The following is a 22447-nucleotide window of genomic DNA, read 5'->3' as shown; positions in this document are numbered from 1 at the left end:
AAGATGGTGGATTAGAAAGACTTGAGCTCACCTCCTCTCATGAAAACACCAAAACCACAACTTATTGCTGAACAACCATTGACAAAAAAGACTGGAACCTACCAAAAAAGATATTCTACATCCAAAGACAAATAAGAAGCCACAGGACGGTAGGAGGGGCACTTTCATGACATAATCCAATCCTATAACCACCAAGTGGGTGGCCCACAAACTGGAAAATAATTATATCACAGATGTTCACCCATAGGAGTGAGAGTTCTGAGCCTCATGTCAGGTTCCCCAGCCTGGGGGTCTGGCATCAGGAGGAGGAGCCCCCAGAGCATTTGGCTTTGAAGACCAGTGGGCTTGTGTGCAGGAGATCCACAGGATGGAGGGAAACAGAGACTCCACTCTTCAAGGGCACAAACAAGGTTCCACGTGCACTGGGACCATGGCCAAAACAGTGACTCCATAGAAGCCTGGGCCAGACCTACCTGTGGGTCTTGGAGGCTCTCCTGGGGAAGCGAGGGTTGGCTGTGGCCCACTGCAGGGGCAAGGACACTGGTGGCAGAGACCCCAGGCAATATTCCTCAGAGTGAGCTCCCCTGGTGGTCACCATTTTGGCACTGAGACCTGGCCCCACCCAACAGCCTGAAGGCTCCAGTGCTGGGACACCTCAAGCTAAACAACCAACAGAGTGGGAACACAGACCCACCCATCAACAGACAGGTTGCCTAAAGTTGTCCTGAGCCCACAGCTATCTCTAGACACACCCCTTGACACAGCCCTGCCCATCAGAGGGACAAGACCCAGCACCACCCACCAGTGGACAGGCACCAGTCCCTCCCACCAGGAAGCCTGCACAAAACCTTGGACCAAACTCACCCACCAGGGGACAGACACCAGAAGCAGGAAGAACTACAGTCCTACAGCCTGCAGAACAGAGACCACAAATACAGAAAGTTAGACAAAATGGGATGGCAGAGAAATATGTTCCAGATGCAGGAACAAGATAAAAGCCCAGAAGAACAACTAAGTGAAGTGGAGATAGGCAATCTACCTGAAAAGGAATTCAGAATAATGATAGTAAAGATGATCCAAGATCTCAGAAAAATAATGGAGGAACAGACTGAGAAGGTACAAGAAATGTTTAACAAAGCACCAGAAGATTTAAAGAACAAACAGAGATGAACAATACAAGAACTGAAATGAAAAATACACTAGAAGGAATCAATAGCAGAATAAATGAGGCAGAAGAAGGAATAAGTGAGCTGGAAGACAGACTGGTGGAAATAATTGTCATGAAACAGAATAAAGAAAAAGGAGTGGAAAGAAATGAGGACAGTCTAAGAGACTTCTGGGACAACTTCAAACGCACAAACATTCTCATTATAGGGGTCCCAGAAGGAGAAGAGAGAGAGAGAACCTGCCTGAGAAAACATTTGAAGAGATACTAGCCGAAAACTTCCCTAACATGGGTAAGGAAACACTCAAGTCCAGGAAGCACAGAGAGTCCGATACAGGATAAACCCAAGGAGGAACACGCCAAGACACATTTTAATCAAACTGACAAAACTTAAAGACAAAGAGAAAATATTAAAAGCAACAAGGGAAAAGCAACAAATAACATACAAGGGAATGCCCATAAGGTTAACAGCTGATTTTTCAGCAGAAGCTCAAATGAACGTATTTACAAAGTGGAAACAGACTCATAGACTTCAATAACAAACTCATGGTTACCAAAAGGGAAAGCTGGGGGGGGAGGCATAAATTAGGAGTTTGGGATTAACATATACACACTACTATATATAAAATAGATAATCAAGAAGGACCTATTGTATAGCACAGGGAACTCTATTCAATATTCTATAATAACCTATATGGGAAAAGAATCTGAGAAAGAATAGATATATGTATCTGTATAACTGAATCACTTTGTTGTACACCTGAAACTAACACAACATTGTAAATCAACTATACTCAAATATAAAATAAAAATTAAATTAAAAAAACTCCATGCTACCCAACTTAGCATTTTAAAAAAAGAAAGAAAACTGTCAGAATGTTTAGCAAGATAAATAACTGTAAAGTTCTTAACTTTGGAAGCTTATCTCATTGTAATGAGTGACAGCATTTAAAAATGGTCATTCCTGAGACTTCCGGGGAAGATGGCGAAGAGTAAAACGCGGAGATCACCTTCCTCCCCACAGATACACCAGAAATACAGCTACACGTGGAACAACTCCTACAGAACACCTACTGAACGCTGGCAGAAGACCTCAGACCTCCCAAAAGGCAAGAAACTCCCCACGTACCTGGGTAGAGCAAAGCGGAGAGATTCCCGCACAGAGGATCGGCGCCAACCGGCACTCACCAGCCCGAGAGGCTTCTCTGCTCGCCTGCCGGGGCAGGCGGCGCTGGGAGCTGAGGCTCGGGCTTCAGTCGGAGCACAGGGAGAAGACTGGGGCTGGCAGCGTGAACACAGCCTGAAGGGGCTAATGAGCCACAGCTAGCCGGGAGGGAGTCCGGGAAAAACTCTGGACCTGCCAAAGACGCAAGAGACTTTTTCTTCCTTCCTTGTTTCCTGGTGCGTGAGGAGAGGGGATTAAGAGCGCTGCTTGAAGGAGCTCCAGAGACAGCCGTGAGCCACGGCTGAAAGCGCGGACCCCAGAGACGGGCGTGAGACGCTGGGGCTGCTGCCGCCGCCACGAGGCCTGTGTGCGAGCGCAAGTCACTGTCCACGCCCCCCTTCCGGGGAGCCTGTGCAGCCCGTCACCGCCGGCATCCCGGGATCCAGGGATGGCGTCCCTGGGAGAACGCACAGCGCGCCTCGAGCTGGTGCAACGTCACACCGGCCTCTGCCGCTGCAGGCTCGCCCCGCCTATGTGCCCCTCCCTTCCCCGTAGCCTGAGTGAGCCAGAGTCGCTGAAGCGGCTGCTCCTTTAACCCTTTCCTGTCTGAGCGGAAGAACAGACGCCCTCCAGCGACCTAAACGGAGAGGCGGGGCCAAATCCAAAGCTGAGACCCGGGAGCTGTGAGAACAAAGAAGAGAAAGGGAAACCTCTCCCAGCAGCCTCAGAAGCAGCAGATTAAAGCACCACAATCAACTTGATGTACACTGCATCTGTGGAATACAAGAATAGACAAAGAATCATCCCAAATTGAGGAGCCGTGTGGATGAAAGATTCTTGGCACTGCAGCCAGGAGTCAGTGCTGTGCCTCTGAGGTGGGAGAGCCAACTTCAGGACACTGGTCCACAAGAGACCTCCCAGCTCCACATAATATTAAATGGCAAAAACCTTCCAGAGATCTCCATCTCAACACCAGCACCCAGCTTCACTCAAGGACCAGCAAGCTACAGTGCTAGACACCTTATGCCAAACAACTAGCAAGACAGGAACACAACGCCACCCATTAGCAGAGAGGCTGCCTAAAATCATAAAAAGTCCACAGACACCCCAAAACACACCACCAGACGTGGACCTGCCCACCAGAAAGACAAGATCCAGGCTCACCCACCAGAACACAGGCACTAGTCCCCTCAACCAGGAAGCCTACACAACTCACTGAACCAACCTTAGCCACTGGGGACAGACACCAAAAACAAAGGGAACTACGAAACTGCAGCCTGCAAAAAGGAGACCCCAAACATAGTAAGATAAGCAAAATGAGAAGACAGAAAAACACACAGCAGGTGAAGGAGGAAGATAAAAACCCATCAGACCTAACAAATGAAGAGGAAATAGGCAGTCTACCTGAAAAAGAATTCAGAATAATGATAGTAAAGATGATCCAAAATCTTGGAAATAGAATAGACAAAATGCAAGAAACGGTTAACAAGGACCTAGAAGAACTAAAGATGAATCAAGCAATGATTAAAAACACAATAAATGAAATGAAAAATACTCTAGATGGGATCAATAGCAGAATAACTGAGGCAGAAGAACGGATAAGTGACGTGGAAGACAAAATAGTGGAAATAACTACTGCAGAGCAGAAGAAAGAAAAAAGAATGAAAAGAACTGAGGACAGTCTCAGAGACCTCTGGGACAACATTAAACGCACCAACATTCGAGTTATAGGGGTTCCAGAAGAAGAAGAGAAAAAGAAAGGGACTGAGAAAATATTTGAAGAGATTATAGTTGAAAACTTCCCTAATATGGGAAAGGAAATAGTCAGTCAAGTCCAGGAGGCACAGAGAGTCCCATACAGGATAAATCCAAGGAGAAATGCACCAAGACACATAGTAATCAAACTGTCAAAAATTAAATACAAAGAAAACATATTAAAAGCAGCAAGGGAAAAACAACAAATAACACACAAGGGAATCCCCTAAGGTTAACAGCTGATCTTTCAGCAGAAACTCTGCAAGCCAGAAGGGACTGGCAGGACATATTTAAAGTGATGAAGGAGAGAAACCTTCAACCAAGATTACTCTACCCAGCAAGGATCTCATTCAGATTTGATGGAGAAATTAAAACGTTTACAGACAAGCAAAAGCTGAGAGAGTTCAGCACCACCAAACCAGCTTTACAACAAATGCTAAAGGAACTTCTCTAGGCAAGAAACGCAACAGAAGGAAAAGACCTACAACAACGAACCAAAAACAATTAACAAAATGGGAATAGGAACATACATATCGATAATTACCTTAAATGTAAATGGAATAAATGCTCCCAGCAAAAGACACAGATTGGCTGAATGGATACAAAAACAAGACCCATATATATGCTGTCTACAAGAGACCCACTTCAGACCTAGAGAAACATACAGACTGAAAGTAAGGGGATGGAAAAAGATATTCCATGCAAATGGAAACCGAAAGAAAGCTGGAAAAAAAAAAAGTGTCATGAAGAACCTAGGGGTGAAGCGGGAATGAAGACACAGACCTACTTGGGAATGGACTTGAGGATGTGGGGAGGGGGAAGGGTAGGCTGTGACGGAGGGAAAGGGAGGCATGGACATATATACACTACCAAACGTGGGGTGGATAGATAGTGGGAAGCAGCCGCAGAGCACAGGGAGATCAGCTCGGTGCTTTGTGACCGCCTGGAGGGGTGGGATGGGGAGGGTGGGAGGGAGGGAGATGCATGAGGGAGGGGAGGTGGGAACAGATGTATATGTATGACTGGTTCACTTTGTTATAAAGCAGAAACTAATAAAAAAAAAAAAGTAAGTCTCATATAAGAAAAAATAGACGTTAAAATAAAGACTATTAGAAGAGACAAAGAAGGACACTACGTAATGATCAAGGGATTGATCCAAGAAGAAGATATAACAATTGTAAATATTTATGCACCCAACATAGGAGCACCTCAATACATAAAGCAAATACTAACAGCCATAAAAGGGGAAATCGACAGTAACACACTCATAGTAGGGGACTTTAACACCCCACTTTCACCAATGGACAGATCATCCAAAATGAAAATAAATAAGGAAACACAAGCTTTAAATGATACATTAAACAAGATGGACTTAATTGATATTTATAGGACATTCCATCCAAAAACAACAGAATACACATTTTTCTCAAGTGCTCATGGAACATTCTCCAGGATAGATCATATCTTGGGTCACAAATCAAGCCTTGGTAAATTTAAGAAAATTGAAATTGTATCAAGTATCCTTTCCGACCACAATGCTATGAGACTAGATATCAATTACAGGAAAAGATCTGAAAAAATACAAACACATGGAGGCTAAACAATACATTACTTAATAACGAAGTGATCACTGAAGAAATCAAAGGGGAAATAAAAAAATACCTAGAAACAAATGACAATGGAGACACGACGATCAAAAACATATGGGATGCAGCAAAAGCAGTTCTAAGAGGGAAGTTTATAGCAATACAATCCCACCTTAAGAAACAGGAAACTTCTTGAATAAACAACCTAACCTTGCACCTAAAGCAATTAGAGAAAGAAGAACAAAAACACCCCAAAGTTAGCAGAAGGAAAGAAATCATAAAAATCCGATCAGAAATAAATGAAAAAGAAATGAAGGAAACGATAGCAAACATCAATAAAACTAAAAGCTGGTTCTTTGAGAAGATAAACAAAATTGATAAACCATTAGCCAGACTCATCAAGAAAAAAAGGGAGAAGACTCAAATCAATAGAATTAGAAATGAAAAATGAGAAGTAACAACTGACACTGCAGAAATACAAAAGATCATGAGAGATCAGTACAAGAAACTCTATGCCAATAAAATGGACAACCTGGAAGAAATGGACAAATTCTTAGAAATGCACAACCTGCCAAGACTGAATCAGGAAGAAATAGAAAATATGAATACACCAATCACAAGCACTGAAATTGAAACTGTGATAAAAAATCTTCCAACAAACAAAAGCCCAGGACCAGATGGCTTCACAGGCGAACTCTATCAAACATTTGGAGAAGAGCTAACATCTATCCTTCTCAAACTCTTCCAAAATATAGCAGAGGGAGGAGCACTCCCAAACTCATTCTACGAGGCCACCATCACCTTGATACCAAAACCAGACAAAGATGTCACAAAGAAAGAAAACTACAGGCCAATATCACTGATGAACATAGATGCAAAAATCCTCAACAAAATACTAGCAAACAGAATCCAACAGCACATTAAAAGGATCATACACCATGATCAAGTGGGGTTTATTCCAGGAATGCAAGGATTCTTCAATATACGCAAATCAATCAACGTGATACACCATATTAACAAATTGAAGGAGAAAAAACATATGATCATCTCAATAGATGCAGAGAAAACTTTCGACAAAATTCAACACCTATTTATGATAAAAACCCTGCAGAAAGTAGGCATAGAGGGAACTTTCCTCAATATAATAAAGGCCATATATGACAATCCCACAGCCAACATCGTCCTCAATGATGAAAAACTGAAACCATTTCCACTAAGATCAGGAACAAGACAAGGCTGCCCACTCTCACCACTCTTATTCAACATAGTTTTGGAAGTTTTAGCCACAGCAATCAGAGAAGAAAAGGAAATAAAAGGAATCCAAATCGGAAAAGAAGAAGTAAAGCTGTCACTGTTTGCAGATGACATGATACTATACATAGAGAATCCTAAAGATGCTACCAGAAAACTACTAGAGCTAATCAATGAATTCGGTAAAGTAGCTGGATACAAAATTAATGCACAGATATCTCTGGCATTCCTATATACTAATGCTGGAAAATCTGAAAGTGAAATCAAGAAAACACTTCCATTTACCATTGCAACAAAAAGAATAAAATATCTAGGAATAAACCTACCTAAGGAGACAAAAGACCTGTGTGCAGAAAATTATAAGACACTGATGAAATAAATTAAAGATGATACAAATAGATGGAGAGATATACCATGTTCTTGGATTGGAAGAATCAACATTGTGAAAATGACTCTACTACCCAAAGCAATCTACAGATTCAATGCAATCCCTATCAAACTACCACTGGCATTTTTCACAGAACTAGAACAAAAAATTTCACAATTTGTATGGAAACACAAAAGACCCCGAATAGCCAAAGCAATCTTGAGAACGAAAAATGGAGCTGGAGGAATCAGGCTCCCTGACTTCAGACTATACTACAAAGCTACAGTAATCAAGACAGTATGGTACTGGCACAAAAACAGAAAGATAGATCAATGGAACAGGATAGAAAGCCCAGAGATAAACCCACGCACATATGGTCACCTTATCTTTGATAAAGGAGGCAGGAATGTACAGTGGAGAAAGGACAGCCTCTTCAATAAGTGGTGCTGGGAAAACTGGACAGGGACATGTAAAAGTATGAGATTAGATCACTCCCTAACACCATACACAAAAAAAAGCTCAAAATGGATTAAAGGCCTAAATGTAAGGCCAGAAACTACCAAACTCTTAGAGGAAAACGTAGGCAGAACACTCTATGACATAAATCACAGCAAGATCCTTTTTGACCCACCTCCTAGAGAAATGGAAATAAAGACAAAAATAAACACATGGGACCTAATGAAACTTAAAAGCTTTTGCACAGCAAAAGAAACCGTAAACAAGACCAAAAGACAACCCTTAGAATGGGAGAAAATATTTGCAAATGAAGCAACTGACAAAGGATTAATCTCCAAAATTTATAAGCAGCTCATGCAGCTCAATAACAAAAAAACAAACAACCCAATCCAAAAATGGGCAGAAGACCTAAGTAGACATTTCTCCACAGAAGATATACAGACTGCCAACAAACACATGAAAGGATGCTCAATTTCTTTAATCATTAGAGAAATGCAAATCAAAACTACAATGAGATATCATCTCACACCAGCCAGAATGGCCATCATCAAAAAATCTAGAAATAGGGCTTCCCTGGTGGTGCAGTGGTGGAGAGTCCGCCTGCCGATGCAGGGGACACGGGTTTGTGCCCCGGTCCAGGAAGATCCCACATGCCGCGGAGCGGCTGGGCCCGTGAGCCACGGCCGCTGAGCCTGCGCGTCCGAGCCTGTGCTCCGCAACGGGAGAGGCCACAACAGTGAGAGGCCCGCGTACCGCAAAAAAAAAAAAAAAAAAAAAAATATCTAGAAACAATAAATGCTGGAGAGGGTGTGGAAAAAAGGGAACACTCTTGCACTGCTGGTGGGAATGTGAATCGGTACAGCCACTATGGAGAACAGTATGGAGGTTCCCTAAAAAACTACAAATAGAACTACCATATGACCCAGCAATCCCACTACTGGGCATATACCCTGAGAAAACCATAATTCAAAAAGAGTCATGTACCAAAATGTTCATAGCAGCCCTATTTACAATAGCCCGGAGATGGAAACAACCTAAGTGTCCATCGTCGGATCAATGGATAAAGAAGATGTGGCACATATATACAATGGAATATTACTCAGCCATAAAAAGAAACGAAATTGAGCTATTTGTAATGAGGTGGATGGACCTAGAGTCTTTCATACAGAGTGAAGTAAGTCAGAAAGAGAAAGACAAATACTGTATGGTGACACATATATGTGGAATTTAAGAAGAAAAGAATGTCCTGAAGAATATAGGGGTAAGACAGGAATAAAGACACAGACCTACTAGAGAATGGACTTGAGGATATGGAGCGGGGGAAGGGTAAGCTGTGACAAAGCGAGAGAGAGGCATGGACATATATACACTACCAAACGTAAGGCAGATAGCTAGTCGGAAGCAGCCGCATAGCACAGGGAGATCAGCTCGGTGCTTTGTGACCACCTGGAGGGGTGGGATAGGGAGGGTGGGAGGGAGACGCAAGAGGGAGGGTATATGAGAACATATGTATATGTATAACTGATTCATTTTGTTATAAAGCAGAAACTAACAGACCATTGTTAAGCAATTATACTCCAATAAAGATGTGAAAAAAATAAAAAAAAAAAGAAATGGTCATTCCTAGACTATTATTTAGGAGATGAAATTAACTCCTCACAATCCATCTGCAATTTTCTTAAACATGGTATGAGTCAGATATGTATTTTTTTGCAAGTGAATTGTCAATTATGTGCACATCATTTTTAATAAGCCCTTATCCCCCCTCCAAACCAATTAAAATGAAATGTTATCATATACTAAATTCTCATATATACATACTTTATCTGTTTCTGGATTCTCTATTCTATTTAACTGATCTATTTATGCTTTCTTAAACTTACTATTTTAATCGCTACTGTTTTGCAGTAAGTTCAGTCTCAGCTAGACTAAGTCCTCTCTCATTAATGCTTTTTTCCAAAATTTCATTTACAAAGCTGATATACTCATTCACCCATATGAATGTTATAATGTTTATCATGTTGTCTAATTTCTAAAAATTCATATTTTAGCAAATTGGATTACTTATTTATATAATATTGGGAATAACTGGTCTTTTTTTCTATGAGATCTTCCAATGCAGAAATATGTTCTGTCTCTCCATTAATTTAGACTATATTTTGTGTCCTTCAATAAGATTATATTTTTATATAGGTCTCCTCCCATCTTTGTTAAATGTATTCCTAAGTGTTTTATAGTTTTTCATTGTTGTAAATGATATAATGTCATTTTTTCCCTTACATATCTAACCGATTATTACTGGCAAAAATAAAAATTATTGAATAGTTTGTATATTTTTATTAAGCTACCTTACCAAATTATTTCTTTAGTTCTATTTTTTTGTTGTTGTTTAATCTCTTGGGTTTTCTTGGTATACAATTATACAATCTGAAAAATAAGATTATTTTGTCTCTTCTTTTCCAATGTTTGTATAGTGTATTTCATTTAATTTTCTTATGGCATCAGCTAGAACCTCCAAAACAATACTGAATAATAGAACTGACAGAGATCATTCCTATCTTGTACACCATGGATGTAAGGATATAAGTATGTTTACAAGGATGTTTACTGCAATACTGTGATTATTTTTATAAAACTAGAAAAAATTGAATATCCATCTGAAAAATGGTTGAATAAAGCAAGGTTATATCTAGCCTATGAACTATGATACAGCTATTAAAAATGAATTAGATATATATAGTCAACATGCACATAGTAGGCACCCAGTATATATATACTAACTGAATGAATAAATTTGCACCGACCCATCCATAATGCCCTCAACCACTCCATTATAGCCAATGGCAAACATCTGAAATTAAGATAATTGTGGCAAGAAAAAGGAGGATTCAAACTGGAAGTCTTGACTTCATTAACATCAGCCTTTTATCAGCTGAGGTAACTAATGACATAGATATGTGTTTTACCCCAAGGAACGCATTTGTATTTTCATTGCTAATGTCCTATTAAGGTTAGGGAATTCTTTTGTTTAGAAATGGGATAAAGGGACTCTACACTCTGTGTCAAGTGTTCTCAGTGAATAATGAGGTTGTTCTCGTGTTCTTAGTTCAATAAAGAAAATAATCTTTATCTCTCATTTCAAAAATGTTTCCAAAAGCATTGACATAATTGTATATTCTGTTCTAATGTTTAAGCCCCATACATAGCGTCAGGAGGAAGTGCTGAAAGTGTAGCCCCTCTCCTCACTTCCTTTTGCTAACTAATAGAGTTCAGATAGAGGAGTTACAGCCCCCTTATGCATATCTCTTACATTCCAAGGACAACCAGGATAGGCTTACTCATTCATCTTTATGAACACACCCCAGTGCCATACGAGCCACCTCTACCTACCTATTCAGCTGTGATTACCTGCAGGCATGGAAGAATAGTCCTCAAAGGCCTGCCATAACAGGATGGTTGGAAAGAAACAAGTTTAAAGATTACATATATTTGAAAAGAAGACTGGGAAAAGGATCATGCAACACATACTTTTCACTGTTAAAACACTGGAGATAATACATTGTACATTTCTAACTTTGGATATGCACCAGAATTAACTCTGGACAAATGTGTCCTCCTCTTTTCATTGTTGTAGCCAGAGCAAAATCACTTCATGTTCAGTCTGGTAGGAAATGCACAGAGTACAAAGCAAGCAAGGCAGATTATCGAAGTATTGGCTAAAAAGGAAACATTTTCCCAATACGTCAATAAATTTTTTCAAGGATTTACTTAAAACCATGTGTGAAAAGTGGGGTTAAAAATGCATTTGGGAGCTTCAGAGACTCTTTAACTTTTGGTTTTAATTTTTTATCCTGATCCATTTGTATAGTGTAATGGCTAAGTGGAAGGGCCCAGGAGCCAAACTGCAAGTCACAAACAGCTGTGTGACATTTGTTGAGTCACTTAACTTGTCTGAGTCTCCAGTCACGTCTTTTGTAAAATGGGGATAATAATAATACCTACATAAGACAGTAGAGATTGAGATTGAGAAACTAGAAATTGAGTTAGTCCATCTAAAGCACTTAAAATAGAGTCTGGCATATAGTAAGTACTTAATAAATATTACCTATCATTATGCTTATTATTTATCAATTGTAAAATGTTATACAAATATTAAATGTTATTATCCAGGCAGAGCTGGAAAAGCCCTTTGTTTCACCATCATTGGTCCATTTCTAAGAAAGAGTGAGGGTTAGCTTTCTCCAAGGAATAAACTGCTTTGGTATACAATGACTATGGTGATGTATAGAGATATGAAGAAAGGGGAAGAAAGAATTTAGTGAAAAGACAAAAAGATGAGATAGAATGAACACTGTAAGAGAAAGCTGATGACCTGGATTTTACTCCTAGCTGCTAACCCTTGAGCTAGTCAACCTCCCTTCCTGAACTATAAAATTGAAATAAAACCTTTTTACTCATCTTAAAGAAGTGCCTGCAATCGAGGCTGGGTTTAGCTCCAGGCCTATTGCAGGAGAGGGTAGTGATTAAGAAAATGGACTCTGGAACCACACTGCCTTGAATATAAAATGAGGCTTTGTTAGCTTAGTAGCTTTGGACAAGTCTCTACATTCCTGTAAGACTCAAGTTTTTTCCTCTGTTAAATGATGATAATAGCGCCCACCACACAGAGTTGCATTGAGACTTAAGTGAGATAATATAGAGACAAAGCTTAGCACAGCAAATGGCACATAGTAAGTGATTAAGAAATACTAACAAGGCTAGGACCTCCCTGGTGGTCTAGTGGTTAAGACTCCGTACATCCACTGCAGGGGGTGTGGGTTTGATCCCTGGTCAGGGAACTAAGATCCCACATGCCGTGCAGCGTGACCAAAAAAAATTTAAAAAGTTTAAAAAAAAAGAAATACTAAAAAGGCTGATGATGGCATGAAGCATCCCACTAAGTATGGTTATTCTATATTTATGCATAATGAACATCATGTTCCTTTTTATCTGTCAGAATATTAAGGAAAAAAAGGAGGATGACACTTCACAAAGAGACTTGAGGTTCTAGTTCAGGACATGCTCTTGCTGTCTCTTGTCGAGTTCCCCCAGGTATGAAGATAGAGGAACTTCCAAATGTAAAAGCACCTGACAACTGTAGGAGCTAGGGCTTAGGCTTTCCTGGAAACTGAGTGTCTGTCAGATATTACAGAAACAACCTGTCCTACCTTTTATGTGTGTTTGGTTGCAATAATGTGCACAGTACCTGTGCAGAAAACCTCCTTGGTCACTTCTGGCCACCATATATAGTCATATATGGTCACCATGGGCCAACCAGTGTGGCTCAGAGGTGGCAGAGGGTGCTCAGTCCTCTTTTAGAACCACAGTGCCCCAGGCTCGCAGCCAGAATATCATAGTTGAAAGGTTGTATGTTTATTTCTCTGCTTCTTGCCCTAGATCCATGCTCTGCCTTTGTCTGACCTACTCTGTGCCCAGAGAAGCTGAAGACTATTGATTCTACCCCCTGGTTTTGCTCTCTGAATTCTGTTTGAACTCACATGGTGGGAGGGAAGACACTAGCAAGAAACCAGAAGGTGGGAGTTAAGAGGGGTTAGGGTTTCCATCCTGTCCACTCTCTCTCTGTTTTCCACAGTTAATATGCTCCTCTAAGGCTACAGCTCTTGACAGGCCTGCTCCGCTCTTGCCATGTTCCAGAGATATAGCTCCTTCCCCTTGCCACTCTAGACCTAGGAGCGGTAATTTACAGCTTTTTCCCTTTTTGGTTCCCTTAACCCTAACCACACCTCTGTAAACAGTTCCTTCATTCAACTCTCATCTGTACAACCTTTGAGTGTGGTTTATTTCCAGATAAACATGTTATTTCCAGTGTTCACACATCCTGCACTGGGCCCATTTCTCTCCTCTGCACTGACTGCAGTGTTTCTCACAATATAGACCATGATAATCGGTGTTATTTTTTGTAAGCACCATTACTTGTAAAGATGGGCCTTTGTTCCTAACAGCGAATAATATTTCTAGGTCCCTCAAATAATTTCTTTCATGTGTTATTTCAGTCTTCACTCCTCCCATTTGCTCTCATGAGTTGGGGTAAAGGGATATTTTCCTTACTTTTAGTCATTGGAGAAGCTGGGATTGCTTCTGACACCTGCTGATGGAAGTACATGAAAACCAGTAATATATAGGAATCATAGCTCTGAATTATTTAGCTGTGGATCTGCTGATTCTTCTCAGTGAAGTGTCTAATACCAAAAACTCAAAATAAAATCTCTCCCTTTTTATCTCCCCAAGCCAGCTATTGACTTAGGGTAAAAAAAATGCATTTGACATCATGCTGAGTTACCTTGTACCACACAACATCAGGCTCCTGATCGGACTTTAAAAAGTCATCCATGTCTGGGCAGGATATCTCCTTTCTTTTAGTGACTTCAGATTTTTCCAAATAGCGGATCCTGCTATTGTAGCACAGACCTGATTCATTCTCTGCAACAGTCAAGGACATTGACACCTTCATGCAATATGTCGAGTTTCTGTAGGAATAGAGAAATAGCAAAACGGCTTTATTGGGTCTATACACCTATGTTTTGACTCTGTATATTTCAAGAATATTGACTTTTCCACTTAGGACATTGACTAGAAATCAGAAACAACATGGAAACAACACAGAAAAATTTTCTACTTCAACTGACAGGAAGATATGGAACAAAATGCTAATGTGGACATCTCTGGCCTTGAGATAGCTACATAGAGCAGCTGTACCCATCTTCTGAAATGTAAAAACAGTCAGACTTCTTTCCCAGTGGTAAACATTGCTATGTTGACAATCTGATAGCAAAAACTTATGAGAAAGTCTATAACTAGGGCTATAGCCATTTCTGGTTTGCCCTTATGACTAATCCCTTAACAGGTATTTGAAGGATTGTTAATTTTGCCATTGGTTTCTAAGCCAACATTTTCTTTTATAGGATACATACCAAAAAACAGATCAACAACTTGTATGGGTATAACTGAATCACTTTGTTGTGCACCTGTAACTAGTACATCATTGTTATTTAACTACACTCCAATATAAAATAAAAATTAAAAATAAAAACAGATCAACATAGAGAAGATACCCGTTAACTCACATAGCTTTTTAAGGTGTTTACTGAGATATGTCAGGGGTCAAATTTGGGTTCCTACAAAGAACAAATCCTAGCAGAGTGGATTAATTTTACCCATCAAAACTAGAATTATAGGGGCTTCCCTGGTGGTGCAGTGGTTGAGAGTCTGCCTGCCGATGCAGGGGACGCGGGTTCGTGCCCCGGTCTGGGAGGATCCCACATGCCGCTGAGCGGCTGGGCCTGTGAGCTATGGCCGCTGAGCCTGCACGTCCAGAGCCTGTGCTCCGCAACGGGAGAGGTCACGGCAGTGAGAGGCCCGCGTAACGCAAAGCAAAACAAAACAACAACAAAAATAAAACTAGAATTATAAAGGAATTTCAACATTGAATTTTACCATAAAGCTGCTTTAGAAATTGGACATTAATAGGCTAACCCATAATAGTAGGGTATTTATGAAATTGAATTCTGCCTTCATTTCCCTGTGTATATCCCATGACATTTCCCTACCCTACTCTACCTAGACTCCAGAAGATACCAACCACACAAAAGAAATCTGGAAAGTATGAGGAAGAGATCAGAAGCAGCCTGGTAAGACTTAAAAGAAGGTCAACTGTAAATCTCTTGGTGAGACATTTCAGAATCATATGTGTTCTAAACATCAAGGGATACCTGCTGTTAAAAAACACAAAGTGCCAGGGATAATTCAAAACCGAGTATTTTTACAACTAAGTAATAACAATCCTGATAAATGGGATTAGCATGCCAACCAATAATTTTAAGATGGCCTCAAATGATTGTTACTGTTTGTACTTCTTAGTATTCATTGAAATTTCACCATATGCCAGACACCATACAAAACACAGGAGTGCAGATGGCTGCTGCCCACTGGGTTTACAAACTAAGTTAATCAAAATGACTGATACTTGGATTTCTAGTGAAGTTAATTACTGGCAAGTACTCCTGACTATGCGATGCCTGTGTCATCTGAAGATGCACTTCCATTCTGATATTCAGATGTAACCCCATTATACAATGTAGATTGTGAGCTATTGCTTTTCTCTCTTCCTCAATGCAGGTTCTTAGAAAGGGTTTAATATATGCTCACTAGGGATCAAATGTAAGAACATTTAATTCTATTAAGAGATGTTTGACAGCTTCTTTAAGAGCCATGAAGCTAAAGCCACTAGAAATGTTTTTAAGTCTCAGCCAATAAGGTAAAATTTGGTTCAATCAATTTGGCTCTTCTTGACTCCATTTTCAATACTTCAGTGCTAAACATGCCCATGTCTCCTTGCTTTCTTTAACATCCTACATGATGTGGCCTATCGTAACATTCTGTCTTTCACTCATTAGGGTGCAGTCGCAATCATATTTACTCTGTTTCTTGAATATACTAAGTCTATTTGAGCCATGGTTGTTTATACTTGCTCTTCTCTTTGATTTTCTATCATATGCTTTTTGTTAAGTGTAAGCAAAGAATTTGTTGCTCTTGTTCATCACTCTATTCCTGGGATCTAAGTTGATAGTAAGTGCTTAGTAAATGTTAGTTGATTAAATGTGTGGGCATCAAAAGATATGCATTCAAGAGACATGTCCTCTCTGCTCTACTTTTGCATAAACCTATTATGGTACTAACCACCCCATCCCCATTCTACAGATTCATGTATGTATGTGGCTGGTCAAATATCACATTCCCTGTTTAAATACGACTCAGGATAATTCTGCAGGTATTCTTGTACCACCAGGGTAAGGATTAGCCAAATTTGGTGCATCAGCATACCAGCAAAGAAAAAACTATGATGACTATATCTGGGAGACAAGGAGGACTAGGGTATGTATAGGGGATGGAAGGAAGATAAATGGTCACAGTTTTTAAAAAATTTTAAATGAAGCAGAAAGAAAATCACCTCTGCTAAGTATGTAAAATATTATGAACAGTTCTTAATGTCACAGACTTTGATCATATCTGTTCCATGGTGTCCATCCATAGAGGTGAAAGAGACTTACTTGTTAAATATATTCCCATATTTGTGTTACAAACCCAGGGAGAGAGAGCTGTTGACCAGCAGTCTCAACAATAGAAGTATTAGACAGAATGTGCAGTTCCCTGAAAGGAGCTTACTATCCCAAATCTATTTAGTCCTGAGGAGAAAATAGGGTAGACTAAGTAAGGGACCAATATAATATAGTGGTTTCATAACAAAGCACTAACTTTGAACTAAGATCCACCAGGTTCAACTAGCTCTGTGTCCTTGGGCAAGTTATGTAACATCTCTCAGTCTCAGATTCCTCAGCTGAAAAATGAGGATAAGAAATCCTTTATGGTGGCTCCACTGGAGTTTGGAGGAGGAAGCTCTTTTTATTATACAAACTTAAGCAAAAATAAGTTTACTGTTTTCAGTTGGAATGGTTATAATATCTGACCTCTCCAGGCTGCTGTAACTATTAAGCAAATATAAAACATATAACACAGAATCTGGCCCATAGTAAATATTTAATAGACTGTCATTAGAATTGTTATTACCGCTTGTATTAGTTCGTACATATATTGTTGATAAATGAATAATTCTAATTTATATGTGATGTAGTAATTGTGAACAATCACCAGTATAATAAAAACAATACATTGGCAGCGATGGGTTAAGATATGCCACTGGCCTGGGGTGCCACTTGAGAGAAAAGAGTCTAGAAGAGGTCAGTTAGGCAACAGGCCTAGTACCAGTGCGCCATGAAGGTCTGAAAGGATCAAAAAGATATACTGACCTAGGCACAAAAAGATGTTAATCAAGAGAAAGCAACTAGGGCAAGAAGGAACTTCCAGGTACTGTGAATACCAGCTACTAGGCAAAGGTCAGAACTTTGGAGGTCGAATTGTTAGTAAGAGTTCCACTAAGACTTTTGCAAGCTTCTTAGACAAACACCTTCTATAATAAAGCCCAGGCCCCTAGGCAAGGTTTTGTGTTCCCTCTCCAAACTGCCCAAAGTATACACTATGTAGGTCATGCCAGCAGCACCTTCATTAACTTGGGATGAGGATGAGGGCAGGGAAGCCACCCTGGGAATGGCTGATAGGTTGAAGGAGGAAATATTCTCTAACCCTTACCCACAAACAATCTTGACCAGGGCTCTGCATGAATTCACTCTTGCTCTGGGCTTTACCATGTAAAAGGCTGCTGACAGATTGCTTGTTACCCCATGAGCAAGGCCTAGTATGAAGTCCTTGATGACGACCAAGTTCTCCGGAACTCAAGACAAGGCCTGGTGTGAGTCCTGTTGTTTCCATTGCTGACTTGGGGGAGGTGTGATCAAGGATTCCTGACAGTCTGAGACTCAGGTTGATTTTTATTAGTTGTGTAATCCAGCCCTGGCACAGTTCCTGCTAACAATCTTGCATTATATAGATTTTACTTTGAAAAATGCCGCAGGCCAGTTCTATTTAAAACGTTTCCTGCAACTGGGACCTAAAAATGTTACTTTTCTTTCATTAGGTACAATTAGAGCTGTGCAAGTTTGAGGAGGCAGACTGACGAGTGTGCAAGAATGGGAATTGCACTTTTTTTTTTCTGTCCTCCCTCCACATCCTGAGGGGGGCAAGGAGCACATTCAGGCTCAACATGAGCAAAGGGCCTTCACAGTGATGTTGCAGCAATGCCTTACAATTGTATACATTTGTAATCTTTCAAGTATTTCCATATCTCCTGTCTTACTTAATTCTGTCAATAATCCAGGAAAAGGTGCACGGTAAGTATCATCTACATTTTGTATAGGAGTAAAACAGAGACACAGAGAGGATAAATAACTTAGTCAAGATCATGTAGCTGGTCAGTGGCTTAGAACCAAGGTTCTGGCTGTTAGCCCCTGGCCACTCTCAGAACTTGATGCTATCAGCTGAACTAACTCATGGGTATCCACACCAACTTGGGGATGCTCACAGAAAGAAATGCAGATGTGTAAAGATAACACTTAAAGAACACTGATATTAAAATGCACAGCACAGAATTTTCAAATTTGTAAATAAAACCTTGCTTTCTATTCCAAAGGTTTAATGTTAGCTACTTTAGGTCATAATTTATACACCTTTTTGCAGAAATATTTATAAGGGAAAATATTAATCATCTTGGGTTCCCTAAGGGGAAAAGTAAGACCTAGGATTTAAAACATACATGAGAAATACAGATGCCCCTTTCCAATTCCCATTTATAAAACATGCTAATATTATAAAATCTAAAGTTGTATTTCAAAATTTGAGTTTAAGTGCATTTGTTGTATCACCAGGGCTAACCTACTGAAAATAAACTAAATAAATTAGCGAACTCTTTCATATCTAAAAGCAGAAGCCCAGAAAAAATGCCTCAGGATATAGTTGAAACTTTTCTAAATGGTTCCTTCAACTGTCTTATCCTCATTTCAAAATACTTTCCTTGAAAATCACAGAACTATCTAATGGTTAGTAAACTAAAACAAAGTTTGTTTTCTGATATTTTTGAAATGTGAATTGACCACTATTCATAACTATCAATTAATCAATCTACCATTACTGGATGATACTGTCCTCAAACCAAAAGAACTATGAACTGATATTATACCAAATTCAGGGAAGGGAAATAAATGAATAAACAAGCAGGATATTAGGCCCTTTGGTGAATTCCGTTTCTTGAGAATCATTATAAAATAAGAAGATTTTACTGAAAAACATATTTGTGTTGGAAAGGAGACTTTCAGATGAGTGCAGAAATAAGTACATATGACTGCAAACATGAAATGTTAATACTTTAAAAGACCAAGAGGAGAAAAAAAGGGGGAGGATATAAATTACTAATATCAGAAATAAAAGAGGGGACATACAAATCCCATGAATACGAAAAGGATAACATAGGAATAGTGAACAGCTCTATGCCCACAAATTTGATAACCTAGATGAAATGGACCAATTTTTTGAAAGGCAGAATCTGCCAAAACTTATATAAGAAGAATCAGACAATATGAATAGACATATAGCTATTAAAGTAATTGAATAGATAATTAATAACCTTCCAAAACAGAAAGCACCAGGCCCAGATAGATTCACTGGTAAAGTCTATCAAATACTTAAGAAAGAAATTATATCAATTCTCTATAATCTCTTTCAGAAGATAGAAGCAGAAGGAATACTTTCTAACTCATTCTATGAGGCCTTCATTACCCTAATACCAAAACCAAAGACATTAAAAAAAACTGCACACCAATATTTCTCATGAACATAGATGCAAAATCCTCAACAAAATGTTAGCAAATCAAATCCAGTAATGTATGAAAAGAATTATACACCACAACCAAGTGAGATTTATCCTGGTTCAACATTCAAAAGGCAATTAATGTAATCCATCATATCAACAAGCTAAAGTAGAAAAAATCACATGATCAGATCAGTAGACACAGAAAAAGCATTTGACAAAATCCAAAACCCATTCATAATAAAAACTCTCAGTAAACTAGGACTAGAGGGGAAATTCCTCAATTTGATAAAGAATATCTACAAAAAACCCTACAGCTAGCATACTCAGGGTGAGAAACTAGAAGCTTTCCGACAATGACCAGGAATAAGGCAGTATGTCCTCTCTCACCACTCTTTTTCAACATTATACTGGAAGTCCTAGTTAATGCAGTAGACAAGAAAATTCATAGATTACATGATTTTCTATGTAGAAAATCTGAAAGAACTGACAAAAAAATGCCTGGAACTAATAAGCATTTATAGCAAGGTTGCAGGATATAAGGTTAATACACAAAAGTCAATTGCTTTCCTATATGTCAGCAATGAACAAGTTTTAAATTTGAAATTAAAATCACAATACCATTTATATTTTAGAAAACCCTAAATGAAACACATAGATATATATCTAACAAAATATTTACAAGATCTAGATGATGATATCTACAACACTGAGAAGAAAAAAGCTGGAGGACTGACACTACCTGACTTCAAGGTCTACTATCAAGCTATAGTAATTAAGGCATTGTGATAATGGCAAAATAATAGACAAATAGATCAATGGAATAGAATGTTGAGCCTGGAAATAAATCCACATAAATACAGTCAACTGATCTTTTTTTTTTAATCTGAAAAATCTTTCCTTTGCCTTCATTTTTTAAAAATTTATTTATTTTATTTTTGGCTGCATTGGGTCTTCTTTGCTGCATGGGGGCTTTCTCTAGTTGCAGCAAGCGGAGGCTACTCTTCCCTGTGGTGTGTGGCCTTCTCGTTGCAGTGGCTTCTCTTGTTGTGGAGCATGGGCTCTAGGCTCATGGGCTTCAGTAGTTGTGGCTTGCGGGCTCTAGAGCTCAGGCTCAGTAGTTGTGGCACACGGGCTTAGTTGCTCCGCAGCATGTGGGATCTTCCCGGACCAGGGCTCGAACCCGTGTCCCCTGCATTGGCAGGAGGATTCTTAACCACTGAACTACCAGGGAAGCCCTCAACTGATCTTTGGCAAAGAAGCAAAGGCAATACAATGGAGCAAAGACAGTCTTTGCAACAAATGGTACTGGAACAACTGCACATCCACATGCAAAAAAAATGAATCTAGACACAGATCCTTACACCCATCACTAAAAGTAACTCAGCATGGGTCACAGACCTAAACATAAAATGCAAAACTATAAAACTCCTAGAAGAAAACATAGAAGAAAACATAGATGACATTGCATATGGCAATATTTTTTTTAAATTACAACACCAAAGGCATGATCCATGAAAGAAATAATTGATAAGCTGAACTTCATTAAAATGAAAAACTTCTGCTCTACCAAAAACAGTATCAAAAGAATTAGAAAACAAGCCACAGACTGGGAGAAAATATTTGCCGAAGACACATCTAATAAAGTTATCCCAAATATACAAAGAATTCTTAAAACTTAACAATAAGAAAATAACCCGACATAAAAATGAGCCAAAGACCTTAACAGACACCTCACCAAAGGAGGTACACAGATGGCAAATAAGCATTTGGAAAGATGTACATCATATGTCATCAGGGAAATGCAAATTCAAGCAACGAGATACTATTGCACACCTGCCAGAATGGCCAAAATCCAGAACAAGTGACATCACTAAATGCTGGTGAGGATGCAGATCAACAGGAACACTCATTCATTAATGGTGGGAATGCAAAATGGTACAGCCACTTTGCAAGATAGTTTGACAGTTTCTTACAAAATGAAACATACTCTTACCATATGATCTGGTATTCATGTTCTTTGGTATCCATCCAAAGGAGTAAAGAAATTATGTCCACACAAAAACCTGCACATTTATAGCAGTTTTGTTCATAATTACCAAAACTTAGAAGCAACCAAGATGTCTTTCAGTTACGTGAATGGATAAACTGTGGTACATCTAAGACAATGGCATATTATTTAGTGCTAAAAAGAAATGAGCTATCAGGCCAGGAAAGATATGGAGGAACCTTAAATACATGTTACTAAGAAATTTTAAAAAAGGCACTCTAAAAAGGCTGCATACTGCAGGATTCCAACTCTGTGACCTTGTAGAAAAGGCAAATCTATGGAGACAATAAAAGATCGGTGGTTGCCAGGACTTGGGGGTAGGTATGAATAGGTGGGGTA

General features: G+C 39.4%; 1 protein-coding gene across 1 annotated transcript in view; it reads right to left on the bottom strand.

Moving 5' to 3' along the window:
* IL1RAPL2 (interleukin 1 receptor accessory protein like 2) overlaps nt 1-22447 on the bottom strand; it is a gene marked incomplete at both ends in the record, with an annotated part of 1033390 nt that overhangs the window by 464020 nt on the left and 546923 nt on the right. The window contains one exon of the mRNA XM_079726932.1: nt 14086-14272. Within this exon, the coding sequence (XP_079583058.1) occupies nt 14086-14272 (187 nt within the window). The remainder of the gene's footprint in view (nt 1-14085; nt 14273-22447) is intronic.

The sequence above is a fragment of the Hyperoodon ampullatus genome (assembly GCF_949752795.1).
Source record: "Hyperoodon ampullatus genome assembly, chromosome: X".
NCBI lineage: Eukaryota > Metazoa > Chordata > Mammalia > Artiodactyla > Ziphiidae > Hyperoodon > Hyperoodon ampullatus.
The sequence above is the reverse complement of the archived record's forward strand: the minus strand, read 5'-3'. Positions and strand labels throughout refer to the sequence as shown.